Consider the following 18,485-nt stretch of genomic DNA (forward strand, 5'->3'; position numbering starts at 1 on the left):
GGTGGGGGCCGCAGGGGCGAGGAAGGGGCGTAGGCGGGGGCCAGCCGCCGATGGAGGAATGCGCTTGCGGTCGGTGAGGCAACCGGGGTGTCCGAGCCCGGTGATGCACCGAGGGAGGTGGGACAGGGGGGTGCTCCTCCTGGCCCCCCACCCCCTGCAGGTGCACCCCAGCCCCTGGGGGGGGGCAAAGCCAAGGGCTGGCAGGGTGGGTTTGTCACCAAGTGGGTCCCTACGTAAGTCCCCCCACGGGGGGTCACACACACCCCCCCCTGATAACACTGCGGGGGGGGTCCCCGAGCTCACGTTGCAGCCTCAGCCTTGGAGGGGGGGCACAAGAACCGGGTGGGAGCCGCTCCCCGGGACACCGGGGACACGGCGGGGGGGGGGGGGCAGGGAACATCCTCGGGGGGGGGACACAGCGGTGGGGGGGACACGCAGCCCCGGGGCGGGGTCACACAGCACCGGGAGGTCCCGGCGGCGGCTCGGGGGGCGCCCGGGGGCCCCGGGGGCGGTGGCGGGTGCGGGGGTGGCTCCGCCCCGGGGCCGCAGTGGCTGGCGGCGAGTCCTCGCCCATTTCCGCCGGCCCGGAGCCCGGCCCCTCGCCCCGCTGCGCGCCCGGCACCGCCGCCTCCCGCCTCCTGCCCTCCCTCCTCCGGCCCTCCCGGCTCCCCCGGCCCCACCGCCAGCATGCCGGCCGGGGCGGCGGCCGCGCTGGCCATGGGTAGGTGCGGGGCGGGGGGGGGACACCCCGGTACCCCGCGCCCCCCGGTCCCCCGGTCCCCCGACCGGCGGCTCCGGCGCGGCCCGATCCCCCCTCCCCGCTCTCTCCACTCCCCCAAACTTTCCCAGCAGCTCGGACCCCCTCCGAGCATCCAGCATCCCTAAATCGGTTTATTTTTAAGCGAGGGGGGGATTTAACGCGTGCTTTGGGGGTGTCGGTGTGTGTGTGAACGGGTCTCGCCTCTCGCTGCTTAAATCTACCGAGTGTTTGGCTCCGGTCCCTGCCGGAGTTATTTGTTTAACCGCTCCTCGCTTGTGGGAACGCGCCTTCGCCACGACTCGTAAGTAAAGCACGGCCTCAGCGAGAGGACGAGCCCTCCAGTCGCCTTCGTTTATTTTAGGGTAGAGTTAATTAGCGAGAGCGGATGGCTGGGGTGGCAATTAAAAGGCAAAGGGACGTTAAGCGCGTGCTGCTTTGGCTGGGGTGAGGCGAGGGCCAAGGGCTGAACCCGCAGGTACGTGAGGCTGGACCGGGCGATGCTGCGTGCGGGACGGGACGGGGCGGACGCGCTGCCCGGCCCGGGGAGGTGATGGAGGTGGAGGGGGGAGAGCGTGGGTGCTCCTCGCCGGGACGTGGGTGATGCTTTGGTACCGGGGAAGGTGACCCCAGGGCTGGGGCTGCTCCACCTTGGTTTGGCTTTTTTCCTGCTGTCCCAGAGGAGGGTTGTGCGTTCCCGGCCTGCGTCACCCGCAGCACCGGGGCTCTGGTGCTCCTGGCAGCACCAGCCCGGCGGGAGGGAGGCTCTTTGCAGCCCTTGGGTTCAGGAAAGTAGCCGGTCTTGGCCCCCCTCCAGCCCTCCTCACTCTCTCGCCGCACCGAGATCCCTCCTCGCTCCGCTCCTCCGGCACGTCCCCTCCGCCGAGCATCCCTCGGGTGCGCAGGGGCCGGTGACTCCAGCAGCTTCATCCCTCCTCAGCTTGTCCGGAGGCTCCCCACAGCTCGGTTTGGGGACACCCATGTCCCCTCTGCTCCCCGCTGGTTTGCCACTCCTGTGGCTTTGGACCTCTCCGGCCCTGGTGGTCACCCATCTCAGGGGCTGAGCCGCGAAGCCAAGGGGCAAATCTGAGCCAGGAGGACGAGGAGGGAAAACTTGGAGCAGGAAACAAACCCCAGCGATAACCGGGAGCATCTCGGGAAGAACGTTAGGAGTCGCTGGGGGCGAGAGGGGCTGAGCCCTTCGCTGGTGGTGGAGGAGAAGGGGAGGCTGGTAATTAGTGTCGTGTTGGGGACGGAGTTGTTAATTGTGTGTTTGTCCATTGGCAAGGCTGGGGGGGGTCCATCGGAAAGTTGGGTGTCTCGTGCCAGGAGGGTGAGTTTAAGGGGGGCTTTGCTGGCTGGGGGTGATGGTGAGGAGACATTCCCAAAGTGGGGGGCCAGGGGATGGATGGGCCGGGATGGGATCGAGTGCTGGACACAGCCCTGCTCTCGGGGGTCCCAGTTGTGCCAATCAAGGCACGGATGCTCCGTGTCTCTGTAAGGTGTTTGGCTCTGCCAGGGCTGCCCGGCATCCCCGTGCTGGCTCTCAGAGCTCACCGGAGCTCCGGGTGTGAAAAGGCTGCTGAGAGGAGGTGGAGCAGCGGCTGGGGACGAGGTGACTTCCTCGGCTGGGCTGCTGGAGCCCAAGTGGCTTTAACACGAGCGGGACGTTGTACCTGTGAGCGGGGAGGAGGCACCGCCGGAGCCGAGCGGGGTCCTGGCAGGAGGACGGACAAGCCCAGACGCCGGAGGGGACGATACGGCTGCGCCGTGACGCAGGGATGAGCCGTTCCCCGAATGACACGTGGTTTCCTGGTGTGCGGAGGTGCGGGGTATCGGCACGGGCAGGAGGACGAAGCATCTCCCAGCAATGAGCCACTGGCAGGAGCAAAAAAAAAACAAACCTGGAAGGAGCTGGGACACCTCAAATTAAATTTCCATGGGAAGAAAAGCCCCGGGGGCTGGCGAGGACCGACGGGGAGAAGCCAGAATGAAGGAGCTGCTGCCATACCTCAAGGCGCCGGTTGCTGGAGGCGAAGCCCAAGGGCTGGCGAGCGGTTTGGTCCGTCGCCCAGCACCTTGCTGCGTGATGTGATTAAATCCCGTGGAGGAAATTGGGTCAAACCCAGCGAAGGGGCCTCTGGCCTCGGCTGGCTTCGCACCCCGGGGTCGAGCCGCCCCGGCAAAGCCTCTTAGTTGAGGGGTTCCCCTCCGCCCCCAGCAAAGGGAGGGCTTGAGGGGATTATTCTGAGCCTACCCAGACCTGCTGCCCCCCGTGCTTGGGGTTACACGGGTAGTTCTGCCTGCACAGGGTAGTTCTGCCTCCACGGAGTATTTCTGCCCGCACAGGGCTCGCCGTGCCGGGGTATTTTGCACCACGGGGGTGCAGCCTGCGGGTCCGCGGGGCAGGGGGCTGGTGGGGGCCATAGCAGCGCTTCATAAATCTTCGAGTGATTTTGTGTCTGGCTTGGGGTGGGGGACACGCTCCGGCTGACCCCCGCCCCCGTCTCTCTGGCCTCTCCGCAGGTGTGCTGCTCGCCGCGTGCCACGCGCTGGAGAACACCACGGCCCCCGGGACCGGTGAGTGCCCACGAGCCCGGCGGGGTTTGCGGGGCGGCCGCGGTGCCAACCTGCCTGGGGACGGGCAGCGGAGCGCGGGGTATTTCTCATGCACCTTGTTTTGGGGAGGGGGGGAGCCCAAATCCTGGCACGCGGGCACTGGGTGCGCGGGGAAGCGTGGTCTCGCTAAGCATGCCGCGGATCCCGCGGGGAAGCTGCCGGTGCCTGACTCCAGCTCGTGCCCGATAAATCGCCTCATTCATAAAAAAATGGCACAATGGGCTGCGACAGCCAAGAGCCCTTCACTTCCCGTGGCGTGGCACGGGGGGGGCTGCGGGAAGGGCTGTTTGCAGGCAGGGATGGCAAAAAAAAAACCCACAAACCTCCTTTTGGGGCTGGAAAATGGGATGGTTCAACGGTATCGGTTGGGAAGAGTGAAAGGAACCGGTGCTAAAGGCTTTGGAGCGAAACCCTGCGGCAGGCACCGGCACCACTGAGGATGCCCAGAGCCCCTTTCCCGATGGATGCGTGCCCAGGGGTGCTCCGAGGGGTGCGGCGCCGGTTGGGGACACGTCAGGGACGGAGACGGGGTCCGTGCGGGCGGCAGCAGCGCAGGGCTGCTGGGGGATGAGGCGGCTGCAATGTGGCTGGCAGCTGCGAGGCTTAATGCAAGCCAGGACACCCCGGGAGCCAGCCCTGGGGACACGGTGCTGGTGGCAGCGGGGGCAAAGGGACACGCTGGCCTGTGCAGCCCTGCTGACACCGGGGCATCGCTGCCGGGCTGGGGGGCTCGGAGCCTGGGCTGGGGGCAACGGCGGGCGCTGGCATCAGGGGTGTGCAAAGCTGTGTTTGGGGCTCTGTTTGCGGGTTAAAAACCCCCAAAAGGGTTATTTTTGTGGGGATATTGAGGCCAGAGGCAGGAGTCGGAGGGTCCGGGCTCTCCTGGGATAAAGACATCCCGGGGTGTCGGGGTTTCCTGATGTCGGCAGCGACGCAGACACCAGCGATTCTCACCCCGAAGACCAAATCCCAGCTCCTGGCTCCCCGAGGATGCTCCCACCGTCTCTAACACCTCCAAACCTCCCCCTGCTGCCTCTCCCCCCACCGCCAGAGACGGGGACACGGTGCCACCGCTCCGGCATGTCCCCAGCTGAGCCGACCCCGCTCCGTCTCGCCTCGCTTCGCCTCGCCGAAGACCCGGAAGCATTCGGCAGACGTGGGTTTAATTACCCCCGGCTTGCCATAAATTCACGGCGGCAGGAACTTGAGGTGGCTTTGAAACGACAGCGATCGGATGTGCTTTATACCCCGGCTAAGCCGACAGCAGGATATTTGTTTTCCATCTCTGCTGCGGAGGATAATTTAAACCAGGGCGGGATGTAATGGGAAACAGCATCCCCAGGCGAAGCCACCGGCGCAGGGCCACAGCCGGCTCCGCCGTTATTTAACTCTCTCCTCCTCCAGTTTAACCTTTAAGCTCTTTAGGAAATTCCTCTAGTGCCAGCCAGGCTTATTTTTTAGCGCTGGTTTAAGTAGGACCCAGCTGGGCTCCTTTGGGTGGTCCCAGATGGGATGGAGCTGCTGGACCACGTCGCACCTGGCAACCCCAAAATAAATACATCCAGCCCTAAAATACAGCTACCGACGTGACACTGGGGCAGCTGCTGGCCCAGGAAATGTCCCAAAAATCACATTTTTCTCCTTGTTTTTTTGCTCGCAGCCCCAGGCCCGCCGGTGGCGGCGGCGGTGAGGTCCCACTTCAATGACTGTCCCGACTCTCACAGCCAGTTCTGCTTCCACGGCACGTGCCGGTTCCTGGTCCAGGAGGACAAGCCAGCGTGTGTGTAAGTGCTGGCGGGGGGTGAATGAAAAAAAAAAAACCTCCAGGGATTCAAATCATGGCGTGTCCTGTGGGAATCCCCCCAAAAATGGGGCTGAACCCATGGGAATCGCCCCAAGAAAGTGGGGTTGAACCCGTGAGAATCCCCCAACAAAATGGAGTTGAACCCATGGGAATCCCCCAACAAAATGGGGCTGAACCCATGGGAATCCTCCCAAGAAAGTGGAGTTGAACCCATGAGAATTGCCCCAAGAAAGTGGGGTTGAACCCATGGGAATCACCCCAAAAAATGGGGTTGAACCCATGGAAATAGCCCCAAAAAATAGGGTTGACCCTGTGGGAATCCCCCCAACAAAATAGGGTTGAACCCATGGGAATCAATGGGGCTGAACCTGTGGAAATTGCCCCAAGAAAGTGGGGTTGAACCCATGGGAATTGCCCCCAAAAATGGGGTTGAACCCATGGGAATCCCCCAAAAAGTGGGTTTGAACCCATTTTGGTGGGCTCCGAGAGGCTGCTGTGGTCCTTTGGCTGATGCTGATGGTCCTAACGGTGTGTCCCCCCCGTTGTCCCCGGCGCAGGTGCCACTCGGGGTACGTGGGGACGCGGTGCGAGCACGCCGACCTGCTGGCCGTGGTGGCCGCCAACCAGAAGAAGCAGACCATCACCGCCTTGGTGGTGGTGTCCGTGGTGGCCTCGGCGCTGCTCGTCGGCGTGTGCATGCTCATACAGTACGTATGGGGCTGGGGGAACCAGGGCATTGGGGGGGGGTTCAGCTCAGCACCCCACGGGCGATTTGGGGCAAGAGGAGGGGGGTTGAGACCCCCCCGGCCCTGAGCATCCCCTTCCCTTGCAGCTGCTGCCGGCTGCGGAAGCGGTGCCGGTGGTGCCAGGCGCCCGGCGGGGGCCAGGAGAAACCGGGGGGGCTCCTGAAAAGCGGTCCCTCCTGCTGCCACACCGAGACGGGTAAGGGGACCGGGGGGCAGCGCGGCGGGACGGCGGCTCCTGGGGTGTAACCGCGCTCCCCATCCCCCCCCCCTTCCCCACAGGGGTCTGACGGAGCCGGGGGGGGGTCCCACCACTGCCGCCGCCGCCCCCCACCCAGGACACCCACGCCGGGGACCAGCGCAGCATCTCTCCTCTGGTTTTGGTCTTGTTTCTTTGTTTTTCTTTATTTTTTTTAATTTTTCTTTATTTTTTAAATTATTTTTTCTTTATTTTTTAAAATTTTTTTCTTTTTTTCTTTATTTTTTATTTATTTTTTCTTTTTGTCTTTCTTTTTTTCTTTAATTTTTTTATTTTTTTCTTTATTTCCCCCCCGCACCGTAAGCGTGGGGGCAGCAGCAAAGCGCTAGCAGAGCCGGGCATCGCCCCCGCTGCAGAGCCAGACCCCGGCCACATGCAACTTGAGGATTTATTTTCTATTTTCCTTTGGTTTTGGGGTTGTTTTTTCCTTTTTTTCTCAGATTAATTTAGTTTTTTTTTTTTAAGAGCCCACCCCTGCAGGATGGGGCTTTATTTTTCTATCGAGACAGAAGCGCCGGCCAACCCTCCGCCTCGGCCGGCGCATGGACCGTGCTCACTTTTGGGGACAGATACGAGCTTTTTTATTAATAATAAAATAAACCTTTAATCCTAGGAAACCTCCTCAGGCCGGGGCTCTGCCCTCCCGGCGCAGCGTTAATCCTTTCCGTAGTCTTTCTCATAACCAACCCAAAGCTTTTTTTTTTTTTGGTTTATTTTGGGGTTTTTTTGTTCTTTTTGGTTTTGTTTTTTTTTTTTTTACAGTCATGGTTACTCTCATGTCTTCTGTATATGTTGCACTGAAAGTTAATATTTAATGTTTTAATTTATTTCGTGTGGTTAAATTAATTTCGATTTCTATGTTATTGTGATCGGCTGTTCTTTTTTTCCCCCTAATACCTGGATTATAGTTATTTAAGTGATATAAAGGACACTTTTTTCAGAAAACTCATCTCTCAGGGCTTTTTTTGGGGGGATATTTGCAAAGGAGACGCTGGGTCCCGTGTCTGGTTGCAGGGGGAGCATCCCCAGGGTGCAGAACAGATACCCTGGTGATGGGCTCAGCCCCGTTTCCCCACGTTTCCAACCCAAATAATGACGCACCGATACCCCAGTGATGGGCTCAGCCCCGTTTCCCCACGTTTCCAGCCCAAATAATGAAGCATAGAGGGAGAGATGGGTGAGTGGGTGGATGGAGGTTGATCCCATTCCTGCTGGGTGGGGAGCAGGGTCAATGGGATCGCACTCAGGATCTTATAGGGGGGACCCCAACCCCAGGGAGAGACCCCAAATGCGGGAGCAGGAGGTGGCAGGGGTGGGGGGAGATATAGTCCCCAGCCAGGGCACGTCCCCCCCTGCACACAGACGTCCCTGAGGAGCTGGGGGTGCCGTGCCGGGGTGCTGTGCTGGGCGGGGGTGCGTGTGTGCACGGGGGTGCGTGCGTGCACACCCTTTCCCCCGCACACCCGCCGCCGGCCCAGCTGGTGCGCAGGTGCCGGAGCGGATACGGCCTCGCCGAGTCTGGGGCGGGGGGGGGGCCAGGCAACAGCGCTGATGCTCCCCCACCCATGGAGCCACGGGCCTCATCCTGCTCCATGAGCCCCCCACCATGGGGGTCAGGACCCCCCCAGCCTGGCCTCGGTGTGCCGGGCTGGGAAATGGGCTGAGGCGGGTACAGGGTGCGTGCTGGGGAGGTCCAGATCAGCCCTGAGCGAACTGCTGCTGCGGCAAAGCATGGCCAGATCCTGCCCTCCCCCTGCCCCATGGGGACCCACTCGGGTTACGGGCACGGGGGCGGCCACGAGGCTATTTTGGAAGCAGCGGCTGGGCCCCCCCAGCTCTGCTATTTATAAGCCGCAGGTTCTTTGCTGCGGGGTATAAATCGAGCAGGTTTTTGAGGAGGGGTCGAGCCCAAAGCCTGCATGGGCCAGGGTGGGTAGAAGGTGGGGGGGGGCTCATCCCCAAACACCCAGGGCTGCGTTTTCAGGGGGCAATGGGGTGCCCTGCATGGGACCCCACCCATTTTGGGGGACCTGGGGGGGGGGGGGGTGGTATTTGGTTGCTTTGCAGGAGGGGTGCAGGAGGCAGCTGGGCTCTCACTCCCTCCTGTGTGCTCGGTGCAAGCGGTGGTGCATCGCGGTGCAGGTGTTGGGTGGCAGTGTGGGCATTACATCGTGGTGTGGGTGTTGTGTTGTGGGCGTTATGTCGAGGTGTGGGTGTTGTGTCGTGGTGTGGGTGCTGCAGCACAGCACAAGCGTGACATGGCGTCCAGCTCTGGGGCCCCAACATCAGAAGGACACGGAGCTGTTGGAGCGAGTCCAGAGGAGGCCACGGAGATGCTCAGAGGGCTGGAGCCCCTCTGCTCTGGAGACAGGCTGAGAGAGCTGGGGCTGTTCAGCCTGGAGAAGAGAAGGCTCCGGGGAGACCTTCTAGCACCTTCCAGTGCCTGAAGGGGCTACAGGAAAGCGGGAGAGGGGCTTTTTACAAGGGCATGGAGTGACAGGATGAGGGGGAACGGTTTTAAACTGAAAGAGGGGAGATTGAGATGAGATCTGAGGAAGAAATTCTTTGCTGTGAGGGTGGTGAGACCCTGGCCCAGGTTGCCCAGAGAAGCTGTGGCTGCCCCCTCCCTGGCGGTGTTTAAGGCCAGGTTGGATGGGGCTGGGAGCACCCTGGGCTGGTGGAAGGTGTCCCTGCCCGTGGTGGGGGGTTGGAACTAGATGATCTTTAACGTCCCTTCCAGCCCAAACGGCCCGTGACTCCCCGGCCCCGTCGCCGCGGTGCAGCCGGTCCCCGCCCCGCCCAGGCCCGTCCCCCCGCGGGCGGGGCGCTCGGGGCCCGCCATGGCGGAGGCGGCGCAGGGCCGGGTGCAGGCGGCGGTGGAGAGCGCGGTGCAGGGGCTGGAGCGGGAGCGGATCCGCGGCATGCAGGTACGGGGCGGGGGGTGGGGCACGGGGGCGCTCCGGACCCCGCGGGGAACCCGGTACCGGACACCCCGCCCGTGCGCGGCGTGACCCACGTGTGTGCCCGGGGCAGTGCTGTGGCACCCCCCGCCCTGCCCGGGCATCCCCCGTGCCCCCCCGCATCCCCCGTGCCCCCTCGCATCCCCCGTGCCCCCCCGCATGCCTTATGTCCCCCACACATGCCCTGTGCCCCCCCCCCCATGCCTTGTGTCCCCCACATATACCCTGTGCCCCCCCAGTGCATCCACTGTGCCCCCCATATGTGCCCTGTGCCCCCCCGTGCACACCCTGTGCCCCCAGTGCATCCCCTGTGCCCCCCCAGTGCATCCCCTGTGCCCCCTACATATGCCCTGTGCCCCCTACATATGCCCTGTGCCCCCTACACAAGTCCTGTACCCCCCCAGTGTATCCTCATGCCCCCTACACATGCCCTGTGCCCCCCATATGTGCCTTGTGCACCCCCTGTGCCCCCTACACATCCCCTGTGCCCCCCAGTGCATCCCCTGTGCCCCTGACACATGCCCTGTGCCTCCCATGCCCAGGGAGGTCACACACAGCTGCAGGCTCAGGGTGTAGCCAGCTCCTCGCAGGGTGCTCCCACTGACCCCCACCATGTCCCCGCAGGCTGCACCCCGCTGACCCCCCCGTGTCCCCGCAGGGCGCCATGTTCCGGTGCAGCGCGCGGTGCTGCGAGGACGCCGCCGCCTCCATGCAGCAGGTGCAGCAATGCATCGAGCGGTGCCACGCGCCCCTGGCCCAGGCCCAGGCCATCGTCACCGCCGAGCTGGAGCACTTTCAGGTGAGGGAGTGGGGGGTGACACCCACACCAGGGATGGGGCGCACCGGGACCCGCTGACCCCCCCCTCCCGCCCGCGCAGGCCCGGCTGAGCCGCTGCACGCTGCACTGCAACGACAAGGCGAAGGACGCGCTGGAGGCTGGGGGCGCGAAGGCGCGGGTGCGGGGCCAGCTCGACGCCTGCCTGGCCGCCTGCGGGGATGACCACCTCCATCTGGTCCCCGCCATGGCCAAGAAGATGAAGGACAGCCTGGCCGCCCTCCAGCAGTGACGGGGCGGGGGGCGCCGGGCCCCCCCCACCCCACGCGCTCATTAAAGGCGAGGTGCCACGCTCCTACCGCCCGCGGGTGCTGCGGGGTCGGGGAGGGGGGGACGTGGGGGTGCTGGGAGCCCGCGGCCGGTGGGGGGTGACCGCTGTGGGCGTGCAATGGGTGCGGGGTGATGGAGGCGGGGTGTGCAAGGTGAGGGGGGGTACCCTGCATGTGTGCTAAGTGTTGGGGGGTGCTTGTGCACACTCAGGGTGTGGCGTGACACGTGTGTGCGCTGCACGGTGGGGGGTGTCTGTGCACGGCGTGGCGTGACCCCTGCGTGTGTGCAAGGCACGGGGTGACCCGCGTGTGTGCAAGGCACGGGGTGACACCCACGTGTGTGCACAGCATGGGGTGACCCCTGCGTGTGTGCAAGGCACGGGGTGACCCACGTGTGTGCAAGGCACGGGGTGACACCCACGTGTGTGCACGGCATGGGGTGACCCCTGCGCGTGTGCAAGGCACCAGGTGACACCCGCGTGCGTGCACAGCGTGGGGGGGGGACCCAGCGAGTGTGCAAGGCACGGGGCGACCCCTGCGTGTGTGCACAGCGTGGGGTGACCCCTGCACGTGTGCAAGCCATGGGGTGACCCCCACGTGTGTGCACGGCGTGGGGTGACCCCTGTACATGTGCGAGGCACCACGTGACCCCCGCATGTGTGCAAGGCACAGGGCGACCCCCACGTGTGTGCACGGCGTGGGAGGGACCCAGCGAGTGTGCAAGGCACGGGGCGACCCCCACGTGCGTGCACGGCGCGGGGTGGCCCCAGGGGGGGACCCGCCGCGCGTGCCGGCCGTGCCGCCGCACCTCCCCGCGTAGCCGCGCACACTCGCGCCCCGCCGCGCTTTCCCCTTCCCGCCACCGCGCCGCTACTCGGGGGATTACGGTAGCGGCCCCGCCGCGGGCGCTGATTGGTTGGCGGGGAGGCGCGAGGGGCGTCGGGATAATGGCGGGGGGGTACAAAGGGGCGGGGTATGGGAGCAAGGCGCCGCTGCTATTGGCTGATTGAGGGGGGGGGGGTTACGCGGCGGCGCGGTGACGTCAGGGCGCGGCGCGAGGGGCAGAGCGCGGGGGCCTGCGGAGACGCCATGAGCAAAGCGCACCCGCCCGAGCTGAAAAAGTGCGTGCGGGGACCGGGGCCGGGACCGGGACGGGGCCCCGCGGGGAGGGACCGGAGAGGGACGCGGCGGGGGCGGTGGGAACGGGCCCACCGCGATCCACCGGCACCCACCGCCCGCCGGTGTCCCGGCGTGCACCGCGCGCGGCCCGGTGTCATGGCGGCGGCGGGGGGGGCGGTCAGGTTTATCTGTCTCCTTCCCCGCCGCCGCCGGCGCTGATCCTCCGCCGTCTCGTTGCAGGTTCATGGACAAGAAGCTGTCATGTGAGTGCCGGCCGCCTGGAGCTGCTCCCGGCCCCGAGTTTGGTCTTTGCCGCGTGTGTCTGCGCCGGGGCGTGGGGTAAAAGAGGGTGCGGGGCCGCGGGGGAGCACCCAGACCTGCCCCCCCGGTGCCCTCCTCACGGCGCCCGGCAGCGGGGAGGGGTTGGGGGGCTGGTGATCCTCCTCGGCGAGGACCAGACCTCCGCGGCTGGGCGCTGCCTACTTTTAGTCTTCAAAATCCTTTAGTTGGGGTCAAAATTGGCAACAGGTTGCCCAGAGGAGCTGTGGCTGCCCCCTCCCTGGCAGTGCTCAAGGCCAGGTTGGATGGGGCTTGGAGCAACCTGGGCTGGTGGAAGGTGTCCCTAAACTAGGTGATCTTTAAGGTCCCTTCCAACCCAAACCATTCTGTGATTCTAATATTAATTTAAAATCTCCACTCCTAAGCTCTTAGGACAATCTTTTCTTGCCCCATGGGGTGTGAAGCTCTAAACGCTTCCCAATAACAAAAGAACCTCCCTCCTTGTGGCCCTGCTCGATTTTAAACCCAGTGAGAAACCACCAGACGCTGGCGTTCAGCAGTCCCACCTTCTTTAAAGGGCATTAATTCCTTGTAGTGAAACTAAATGGCGGCCGACACGTCCAGGGGATATTGCGGGGCTTTGATCCCTTCATGAACCTCGTCATCGATGAGTGCGTGGAGATGGCGCCGGGAGGACAGCAGAACAACATCGGCATGGTGGTGAGTAAAAAAAATTTTACACGTGGTGTGCATAAAACCAGCTGGACTTCAACAAGGTGGTGCGTGTGCTCTAATAGCACGCAACAATCCGTGGGGTTTTAGAGTTAAAATCAGTTGGTGTTCATCTTTGTGAAGGAATTAATGTTTATTCTTGGCGCAGCACCAACTTTTTAGGATAATTAATGGGGGGGACGGGACCCGTGGAGCAGGGGGTAACGGCGTGCTGCGTCTCACTGGCTGCTCTCCACTTTTAGGTCATACGAGGGAACAGCATCATTATGCTGGAAGCCTTGGAACGAGTATAGCACCTGAGAGACCTGCGTTGTTACCAGCCCTGATGAGACCTAACCCACTTCTTGTGTTTCCTCATTGAATCTGCCACGAAACATCCCCGAGTGTGAACTTATTTCTTGTTTTTCTTTTGTTAAATAAATTTTGTAATGGTTGACATAACTTGTGTCCGTTGTACTTGTTTTTTTTTTTTGAGGTAACAGCGCAGCTGAAGCGCACTGGTCGTTGTTAATTCTGCTCCTGATAGCTTTAAAACTCAGGGAAGACTTTGAGAAGGCTGAATTTATTGAAGTGGATGTTAAATTGGTGTCCTTCTCCTTAGTATCTCATAAAGAACGAGCTACACAGCTGTGTTCTGTTTGTTTGGTGAGTTACTGGTTTTGCCAGCAAAATGGTAAAAAAAAAAAGTTAAATTGAGTATTTGTGCCAAGCTGGGCTGCCTGACAGCAGGATTTTTTTATTTTAAATATTGACTTTTACTCTTTATTTCTGCATCATGGAGTTGTGGTGCAGGAACCAAAGCCTGTGGGGCTGAATGGAATGAATAAACCTTCGGATTTTTCCCCTAAGTGGGAGAAACTGGCCTTCTTGGTTTGCTTTTGTGAGCAGATGAGCTTCCCCTTAGCTCTTCTTGGCAGCGACAGTCTTTTTTGTCACTGCAATTTGAACAGAAAAGTGCTCGGTGCTTTCTCAAGCACCACTACAGATGCCAAGAGCCCTAGAAAGCGAGCCAAAATGGTTTTCTCTGAAAATTTGACACTCACTGAATTGGTTTTCTCAGAAAATTTTATATTTGCTGCCTGGAGCGATGGCTACAGCCCCGCCATAGGTGTGTGGACTCCGTGAGTACAAACCCTGAGCTTGCCTTTCAGTGTCCTGACCCGGCATGAGGAGTGGGATGTCTGTTCTGGCACAGAAAGCATTCTGCAGGGATAACACAGACTGTAAGCACCGTAACACCTTTATTTTTAGCTTTTATTCCATCGTGGCAGGGTGAAGATGTGGCTGGACTACAAGGTCAGTTGGATGGTTGAGCACGGAGCAGCCACACGCTGTCTGGAGGCAACAGCGACGGCTTCCTTACCAAACTGTGTGTTAATTTTATTTACAACAGCAACTTTCAGACACGGTTGTGGTGTGGCAGCAATGTTAGATCCAGTCAAGGGACACCAGGTGGTGGTCATCCAAACTAGTAATGCTTTCAAACCTTCCAGAGCGAAGGATGTTGATGTTTTTGCTTATTTACCACCCGTTTTGGCAACTCAACAAGCAGCAGAGCAGCCCCCCTGCCACCTGTAAGCTACAGGACTTGTTCTGGAAGCAAATGAAGAATGCAGCCCCCATTTCTGCTGTGTTGGTCCCACCCCAAGGAAGAATTACTCAATATACCCTTCAGAAAGCAGCTGAGGCAGAGATCTACAGTCAAGAAGTTGAGTTTTCCCTGCCTGAAACGCGTCCAGAGAAGGAAAAAACCGTGCATGGGTTAATCACAGTGATGCAGGTCCTGAGTTTGGCAGACTCCTGTCTGCGGAGGGCACTTTGGGGGTCAATATGGCATTTAAAACATCTTTAATCTCACGTAGGGACAGACTGAGGAGTTGGCTTGAGGACGGAGCACAGGAGTTGGCCTGAGGAAGGGCCGGCTCACTTGGGAATGCTTCCTCCACCTTTTCCCTGCTGGTCTAGTCTGAGTCGGCTGGCTGTCTCCTCATAAGGGCTAAGCAAGGAGTTCCTCGTTCGTTAGCTTTAATTGTGGCTAAATAGCTTCAGTGTGCAATCCGTACCTGGCGGTCGTAGTGTGGAGGCTCCCAGGAGCACCTGGCCCTTGGCTCTGCGAGGCTCAGAGCTCCGTTTTCAGCTTCTCGTGCAAATCCTCCTGGTCGATCTTGTCTGTGTTGCCGTACCACTGGTGGTAGGCGAGCAGGGCGGCGTTCTTGGCCGAGATGGCGGCCATCTCCATGGCGCTGGCGGCCCGCTCGAGGCCATTCAGGTAGTAGATTTTGTCGTGGAGGACGATGGGAGGGCATTTTTCTGGGGGCCTGTACTGAGGGTACGCCAACCACTTCTTCACTTTGACAGAGTCGTAGGAGGAGAAAAGCAAGTGAAGCTGCTCTTTGGTGAGCACCTCGCCTGAAAACAGCTTCCAGACGGCCAACGGCGAGGGCAGCTTTCCTTCACCACCTACGCCTTCCACGGGAGACACCACCCCCAAGCTCTTGAAGAAGAGTTTGGGGTTCTCCATGGTGAAGATGGCACCGACGTGAAAAGCGGACGGGTCCTGGTAACCAAAGAATGAGGCGTTCAATCGTCCGTGCACTAAGGTGGTGACAGTCTGGTGGTAAAGATTTGGGAACTCCGGGATGGGAGGGTCGAAGTTCTTGAAGGCGATGTTGGCCATGTGGCGGCTCAGCGGAGCGGCAATGATGACGATGTCGTACGTATCCCCCGTTAGTCCTGACGTGGTGTTGTAAGTGACGTGGTAGAGCTTCACCGGGTCCCCTGGGGAGAAGCAGGAGGGGAGAAGAGCTCAGTTATCCCAGTCTGCGTGGAACATGCCCACGAAGGCAAAGCAAACCCAACTCACCCGTGGGTCTGGGTCTGATTTTTGGCTCTATGGACAGAACGGTACCGAAGATAACGTCAGCTTTGGAGGCGGAGAGAAGACCAGTGCAGACGAGTTTGTTCCCCCCTTTTACTGACCAAAGGCCTGAGTCCACCCCTGCCAAAGAAACAGCACCTACAAGGAAACCACGATGATTAAGAAGCTTGTAGGGGAGAACTTGAAACCAAGTGGAAAATTAGGGGGAAAAGAATATCCACAGAGGTTGCTGAAGGCCAGGGCCAGCAATTTGTCGCAGTAAGGTGGTAACCCAGCCCAGGGAGCAGGAATCCCACCGCCCATGAAGAGCACGAGGTCCCCTTTACCATGGGGGTAGGGGTAACCTACGAAAGACTCACCTACAAAACCATTGACGTTGACACCTTGCCCATAGTTTACTCTCATGGCCGGACAAACCACCTCGTTGATAAACTTATGGGAGAAGCCAGCTTTCTGCATGGCTTCATCGATGGTTTGGTTCAGCATGCGGGTGAAGTCGTCGCCTCCGAGGGCGTGAAGCAGGCGCTCGTTACTGCTGAAGGCGTAGTCGTGCGTCTGGTAGCGGTAGATCCTTTAACCCGAGACAAGAAATAGGTCAGTGTGGGCGACTGGGCAAGACTCTCGGGGAGGGACTGCACGGGTTCAGTCGCTGTTAATTATCTTCGTTGCCCTCAGAAGGTGTGGAGAATCACAGCACGGCTCGTCCCTCCAGCTAAGCCCTAGACCTAGACCTTCCTTATTCATTTACTCAAGCTGCGCCAGGGGAGGGTCAGGTTGGACAATAGGAAGCATTTCTTCTCAGCAAGGGTCATTAGCCATTGGAAGGGGCTGCCCAGGGAGGTGGTGGAGTCACCATCTCTGGAGGGGTTTAAGAAAAGACTGGCCATGGCACTTAGTGCCATGGTCTAGTTGCCATGGTGGTGTCAGGGCGATGGTTGGACTCGATGAGCCCAGAGGGCTCTTCCAACCTCAGTGATTCTGTGATTTGCTGATATCCCCTCGTTAGGAATTTAATTCTCTTTAGCACCCAGAGCGATGGGACATCCCCCACCTAACACACGTTTCCACCACAGCCTCTCGTTATTGCTATACCTGTTTGAATTGCTATACTTGATTAAAAATATCCCTTCTGAATCTCCATTGATTCACCCCATCAGTACAACTTAGCTCTACGTGGAAAAGGAAGAGAAATTCTACTACAGCACAAAGAAACTGGTCTGATTTCCAGGTTCAAATTATTTCAGAAAAAAAAAAAAAATCCTCTTCATACATCGTTGAGGTATGTCAAAAATGAAAAATAACCTCAGTTCCCATTTTGATGTATCTGAGATGCATTTGCAGTAACAAGCCAGATTTGAATCCGTGTGTTCAGGAGTTCATGACATGGAAGTGATGGAGTGCAGGGTGCTTATCTTTTATCTTTTCCTTTTATCTCTTATCTTTTTCCTTAGAAAAAGATCCTTTTATCACTTATCTCTTTTTCCTTAGAAAATGGTTGGCAATGGACAAAGGGGCAACCAGAGACTCCTTTCTCAATGGCAATGGGATGATTTCACCCATTTTTTTACAACTTGGCAGCAGTTTTCACCCCTTTTCCCACCTTTTCCCCGACGTACCGCATGAACTTGTCCAGGATGTCCTCCACCCACATGTACATCCGCAGGGGGTTGAGCCCGTAGTGCCAGAGGAGCTTGAGGAGGTTGACGATGTACCAGCTGCTCTCCTCAAACACCATCTCCTCCCCGTTATAAACGCCTGAGAGGCTGTCCGGTGCCGAGGCGACCGAGAGGCCTCGAGGAAAGGGGTGAAAAAAAAAGGTAATTTAATGAAAAGGTAGAGCTTGGGTCGAGCTAAACTATATTACGCCTTGTTTTTAACTGCCCGAGGCAACCTAGCTGGGCATTGATAAGGGTGAGCGATTAAAGACTGCACCCCCAGGAGCCAGGGAGTTATTTGTGGTGACTTTTGGACTTTTCTGATGGGATTAATGCCATCACCCATGGAAGGGGAGGGGGGGTGTCCCATTTCCATTGGGATGTGGGTGTCCTTTTTCTGGGGGGGACTGGGCAGGGACGGGGGGGATATTGGGGAGGGATATGGAGGTGAGGGGGGATATTGGGGAGGAATAGGGAGGAGGGGGGGGATATTGGGGAGGGATATGGACACGACGGGATATTGGGGAAGGATATGGAGGAGGAGGGAATGGGGGGGGTATGGGGGGGATATTGGGGAGGGATATGGAGGACGGGGGTGTTATTGGGGAGGGATGTGGAGGTGAGGGGGGATATTGGGGAGGGGTATGGAGGAAGAAGGGATATGGGGGGGATATTGGGGAGGGGTATGGGCACAAGGAGGGATATGGAGGAGGGATATAGAGGAGAAGGGGATATAGGGGGAATGTAGGGGGGGGATATTGGGGAGGGATATGGAGGAAGGGGGGACAACCAAGGCTTGTTCTTTATGGGGTTGTCCCTCCGGCACAGAGGGAGGACTGGGCCCGGAGCATCCCGGCGGGTAGAGCGTTGATTTGGGGGGGATCCCCACTCACCCAGCTCCTTGACGAAGTGCTTCATGTGCAGGTTGAGGGGGTGGATGACGGACCCCCCCGCCTCGTAGCCGGCCCCCTCCACCTCCAGCGTGGCCAGCCGGCCGCCCACCGCCGCCTTCTCCAGCACCTCCAGCCGCACGCTCCTCCCGAACTTCTGCCGCAAGAAATAAGCGGCCGCCGCTCCCCCCAGCCCGCCGCCGACCACGGCTGCAAGAACCGGCACCGCCCGTCAGCGCTGCCCCCGCCGCCCCGCACAGCCCTCCCGCATCGCCCCCCTCTCCCCGTACCGATCTTGCCGGGGGCACCGCGCTGCGGCCGGCGGCCCGCGACGGGCGGGCAGAGAGCGGCGAGGAGCAGGAGGAGGCGGAGGGCCGCCATGGCGCGGGCCGGGCGGGCGGGACACCCCCGCGGCCCCGTCACCTGGTTCCGGCGGGGCCGTGGGGCGGTGGCGGGGCCATGGGGGCGGGCGGCGGTACCGTGTTACCGACAGCGCCGCTGGTGTAGTGGTATCATGCAAGATTCCCATTCTTGCGACCCGGGTTCGATTCCCGGGCGGCGCAGCGCTATTTTTTCTTCTTCATCCCCCTCGTTAATCCCTTTATTTTTATTTCCCTGCCCCGCGGTGGGGGAAAGGAGAGGCCATGCCCGTACCCCGGTGCCACCGGGGGAAGCGTTCCCGGTTA

General features: G+C 60.2%; 4 protein-coding genes and 1 non-coding gene across 7 annotated transcripts; 4 read left to right on the top strand and 1 right to left on the bottom strand.

The window, feature by feature from the left end:
* The first annotated feature begins 687 nt into the window (after positions 1 to 687).
* On the top strand, positions 688 to 6,270 carry TGFA (transforming growth factor alpha). Of its 2 annotated transcripts, none has more exons than XM_068421567.1 (5): positions 688 to 721; positions 3,284 to 3,337; positions 5,037 to 5,160; positions 5,738 to 5,887; positions 6,013 to 6,270. In XM_068421567.1, exons 1-5 carry the CDS (start codon positions 688 to 690, stop codon positions 6,170 to 6,172), a joined length of 522 nt encoding a protein of 173 aa, XP_068277668.1. In that variant the 3' UTR covers positions 6,173 to 6,270. The 2 variants fall into 2 exon arrangements, with proteins under 2 accessions (XP_068277668.1, XP_068277669.1); XM_068421568.1 differs by having other exon boundaries at positions 5,043 to 5,160.
* Positions 6,271 to 9,008: 2,738 nt separating this feature from the next.
* Positions 9,009 to 10,256, top strand: FAM136A (family with sequence similarity 136 member A). Of its 2 annotated transcripts, none has more exons than XM_068421444.1 (3): positions 9,009 to 9,109; positions 9,801 to 9,941; positions 10,021 to 10,256. In XM_068421444.1, the coding sequence occupies exons 1-3, from the start codon at positions 9,023 to 9,025 to the stop codon at positions 10,207 to 10,209; spliced, it is 417 nt and encodes a 138-aa protein (XP_068277545.1). In that variant the 5' UTR covers positions 9,009 to 9,022; the 3' UTR covers positions 10,210 to 10,256. The 2 variants fall into 2 exon arrangements, with proteins under 2 accessions (XP_068277545.1, XP_068277546.1); XM_068421445.1 differs by having other exon boundaries at positions 9,027 to 9,109; positions 9,767 to 9,941.
* A 1,029-nt stretch (positions 10,257 to 11,285) lies between these two features.
* On the top strand, positions 11,286 to 12,817 carry SNRPG (small nuclear ribonucleoprotein polypeptide G). The gene is made up of 4 exons (XM_068421446.1): positions 11,286 to 11,367; positions 11,606 to 11,628; positions 12,240 to 12,364; positions 12,619 to 12,817. The coding sequence occupies exons 1-4, from the start codon at positions 11,336 to 11,338 to the stop codon at positions 12,667 to 12,669; spliced, it is 231 nt and encodes a 76-aa protein (XP_068277547.1). The 5' UTR covers positions 11,286 to 11,335; the 3' UTR covers positions 12,670 to 12,817.
* Positions 12,818 to 13,595: 778 nt separating this feature from the next.
* Positions 13,596 to 18,482, bottom strand: PCYOX1 (prenylcysteine oxidase 1). The gene is made up of 6 exons (XM_068421402.1): positions 18,090 to 18,482; positions 17,803 to 18,009; positions 16,871 to 17,045; positions 15,614 to 15,825; positions 15,240 to 15,392; positions 13,596 to 15,154 (listed from the first exon to the last, which is right to left on the bottom strand). Exons 1-6 carry the CDS (start codon positions 18,178 to 18,180, stop codon positions 14,496 to 14,498), a joined length of 1,497 nt encoding a protein of 498 aa, XP_068277503.1. The 5' UTR covers positions 18,181 to 18,482; the 3' UTR covers positions 13,596 to 14,495.
* TRNAG-CCC (transfer RNA glycine (anticodon CCC)) lies at positions 18,292 to 18,362 on the top strand. Its single transcript has one exon. It is a non-coding gene; the product is annotated as a tRNA-Gly (tRNA).
* Positions 18,483 to 18,485: the final 3 nt, after the last annotated feature.

The sequence above is a fragment of the Nyctibius grandis genome, chromosome 33 (assembly GCF_013368605.1).
Source record: "Nyctibius grandis isolate bNycGra1 chromosome 33, bNycGra1.pri, whole genome shotgun sequence".
Lineage (NCBI taxonomy): Eukaryota > Metazoa > Chordata > Aves > Nyctibiiformes > Nyctibiidae > Nyctibius > Nyctibius grandis.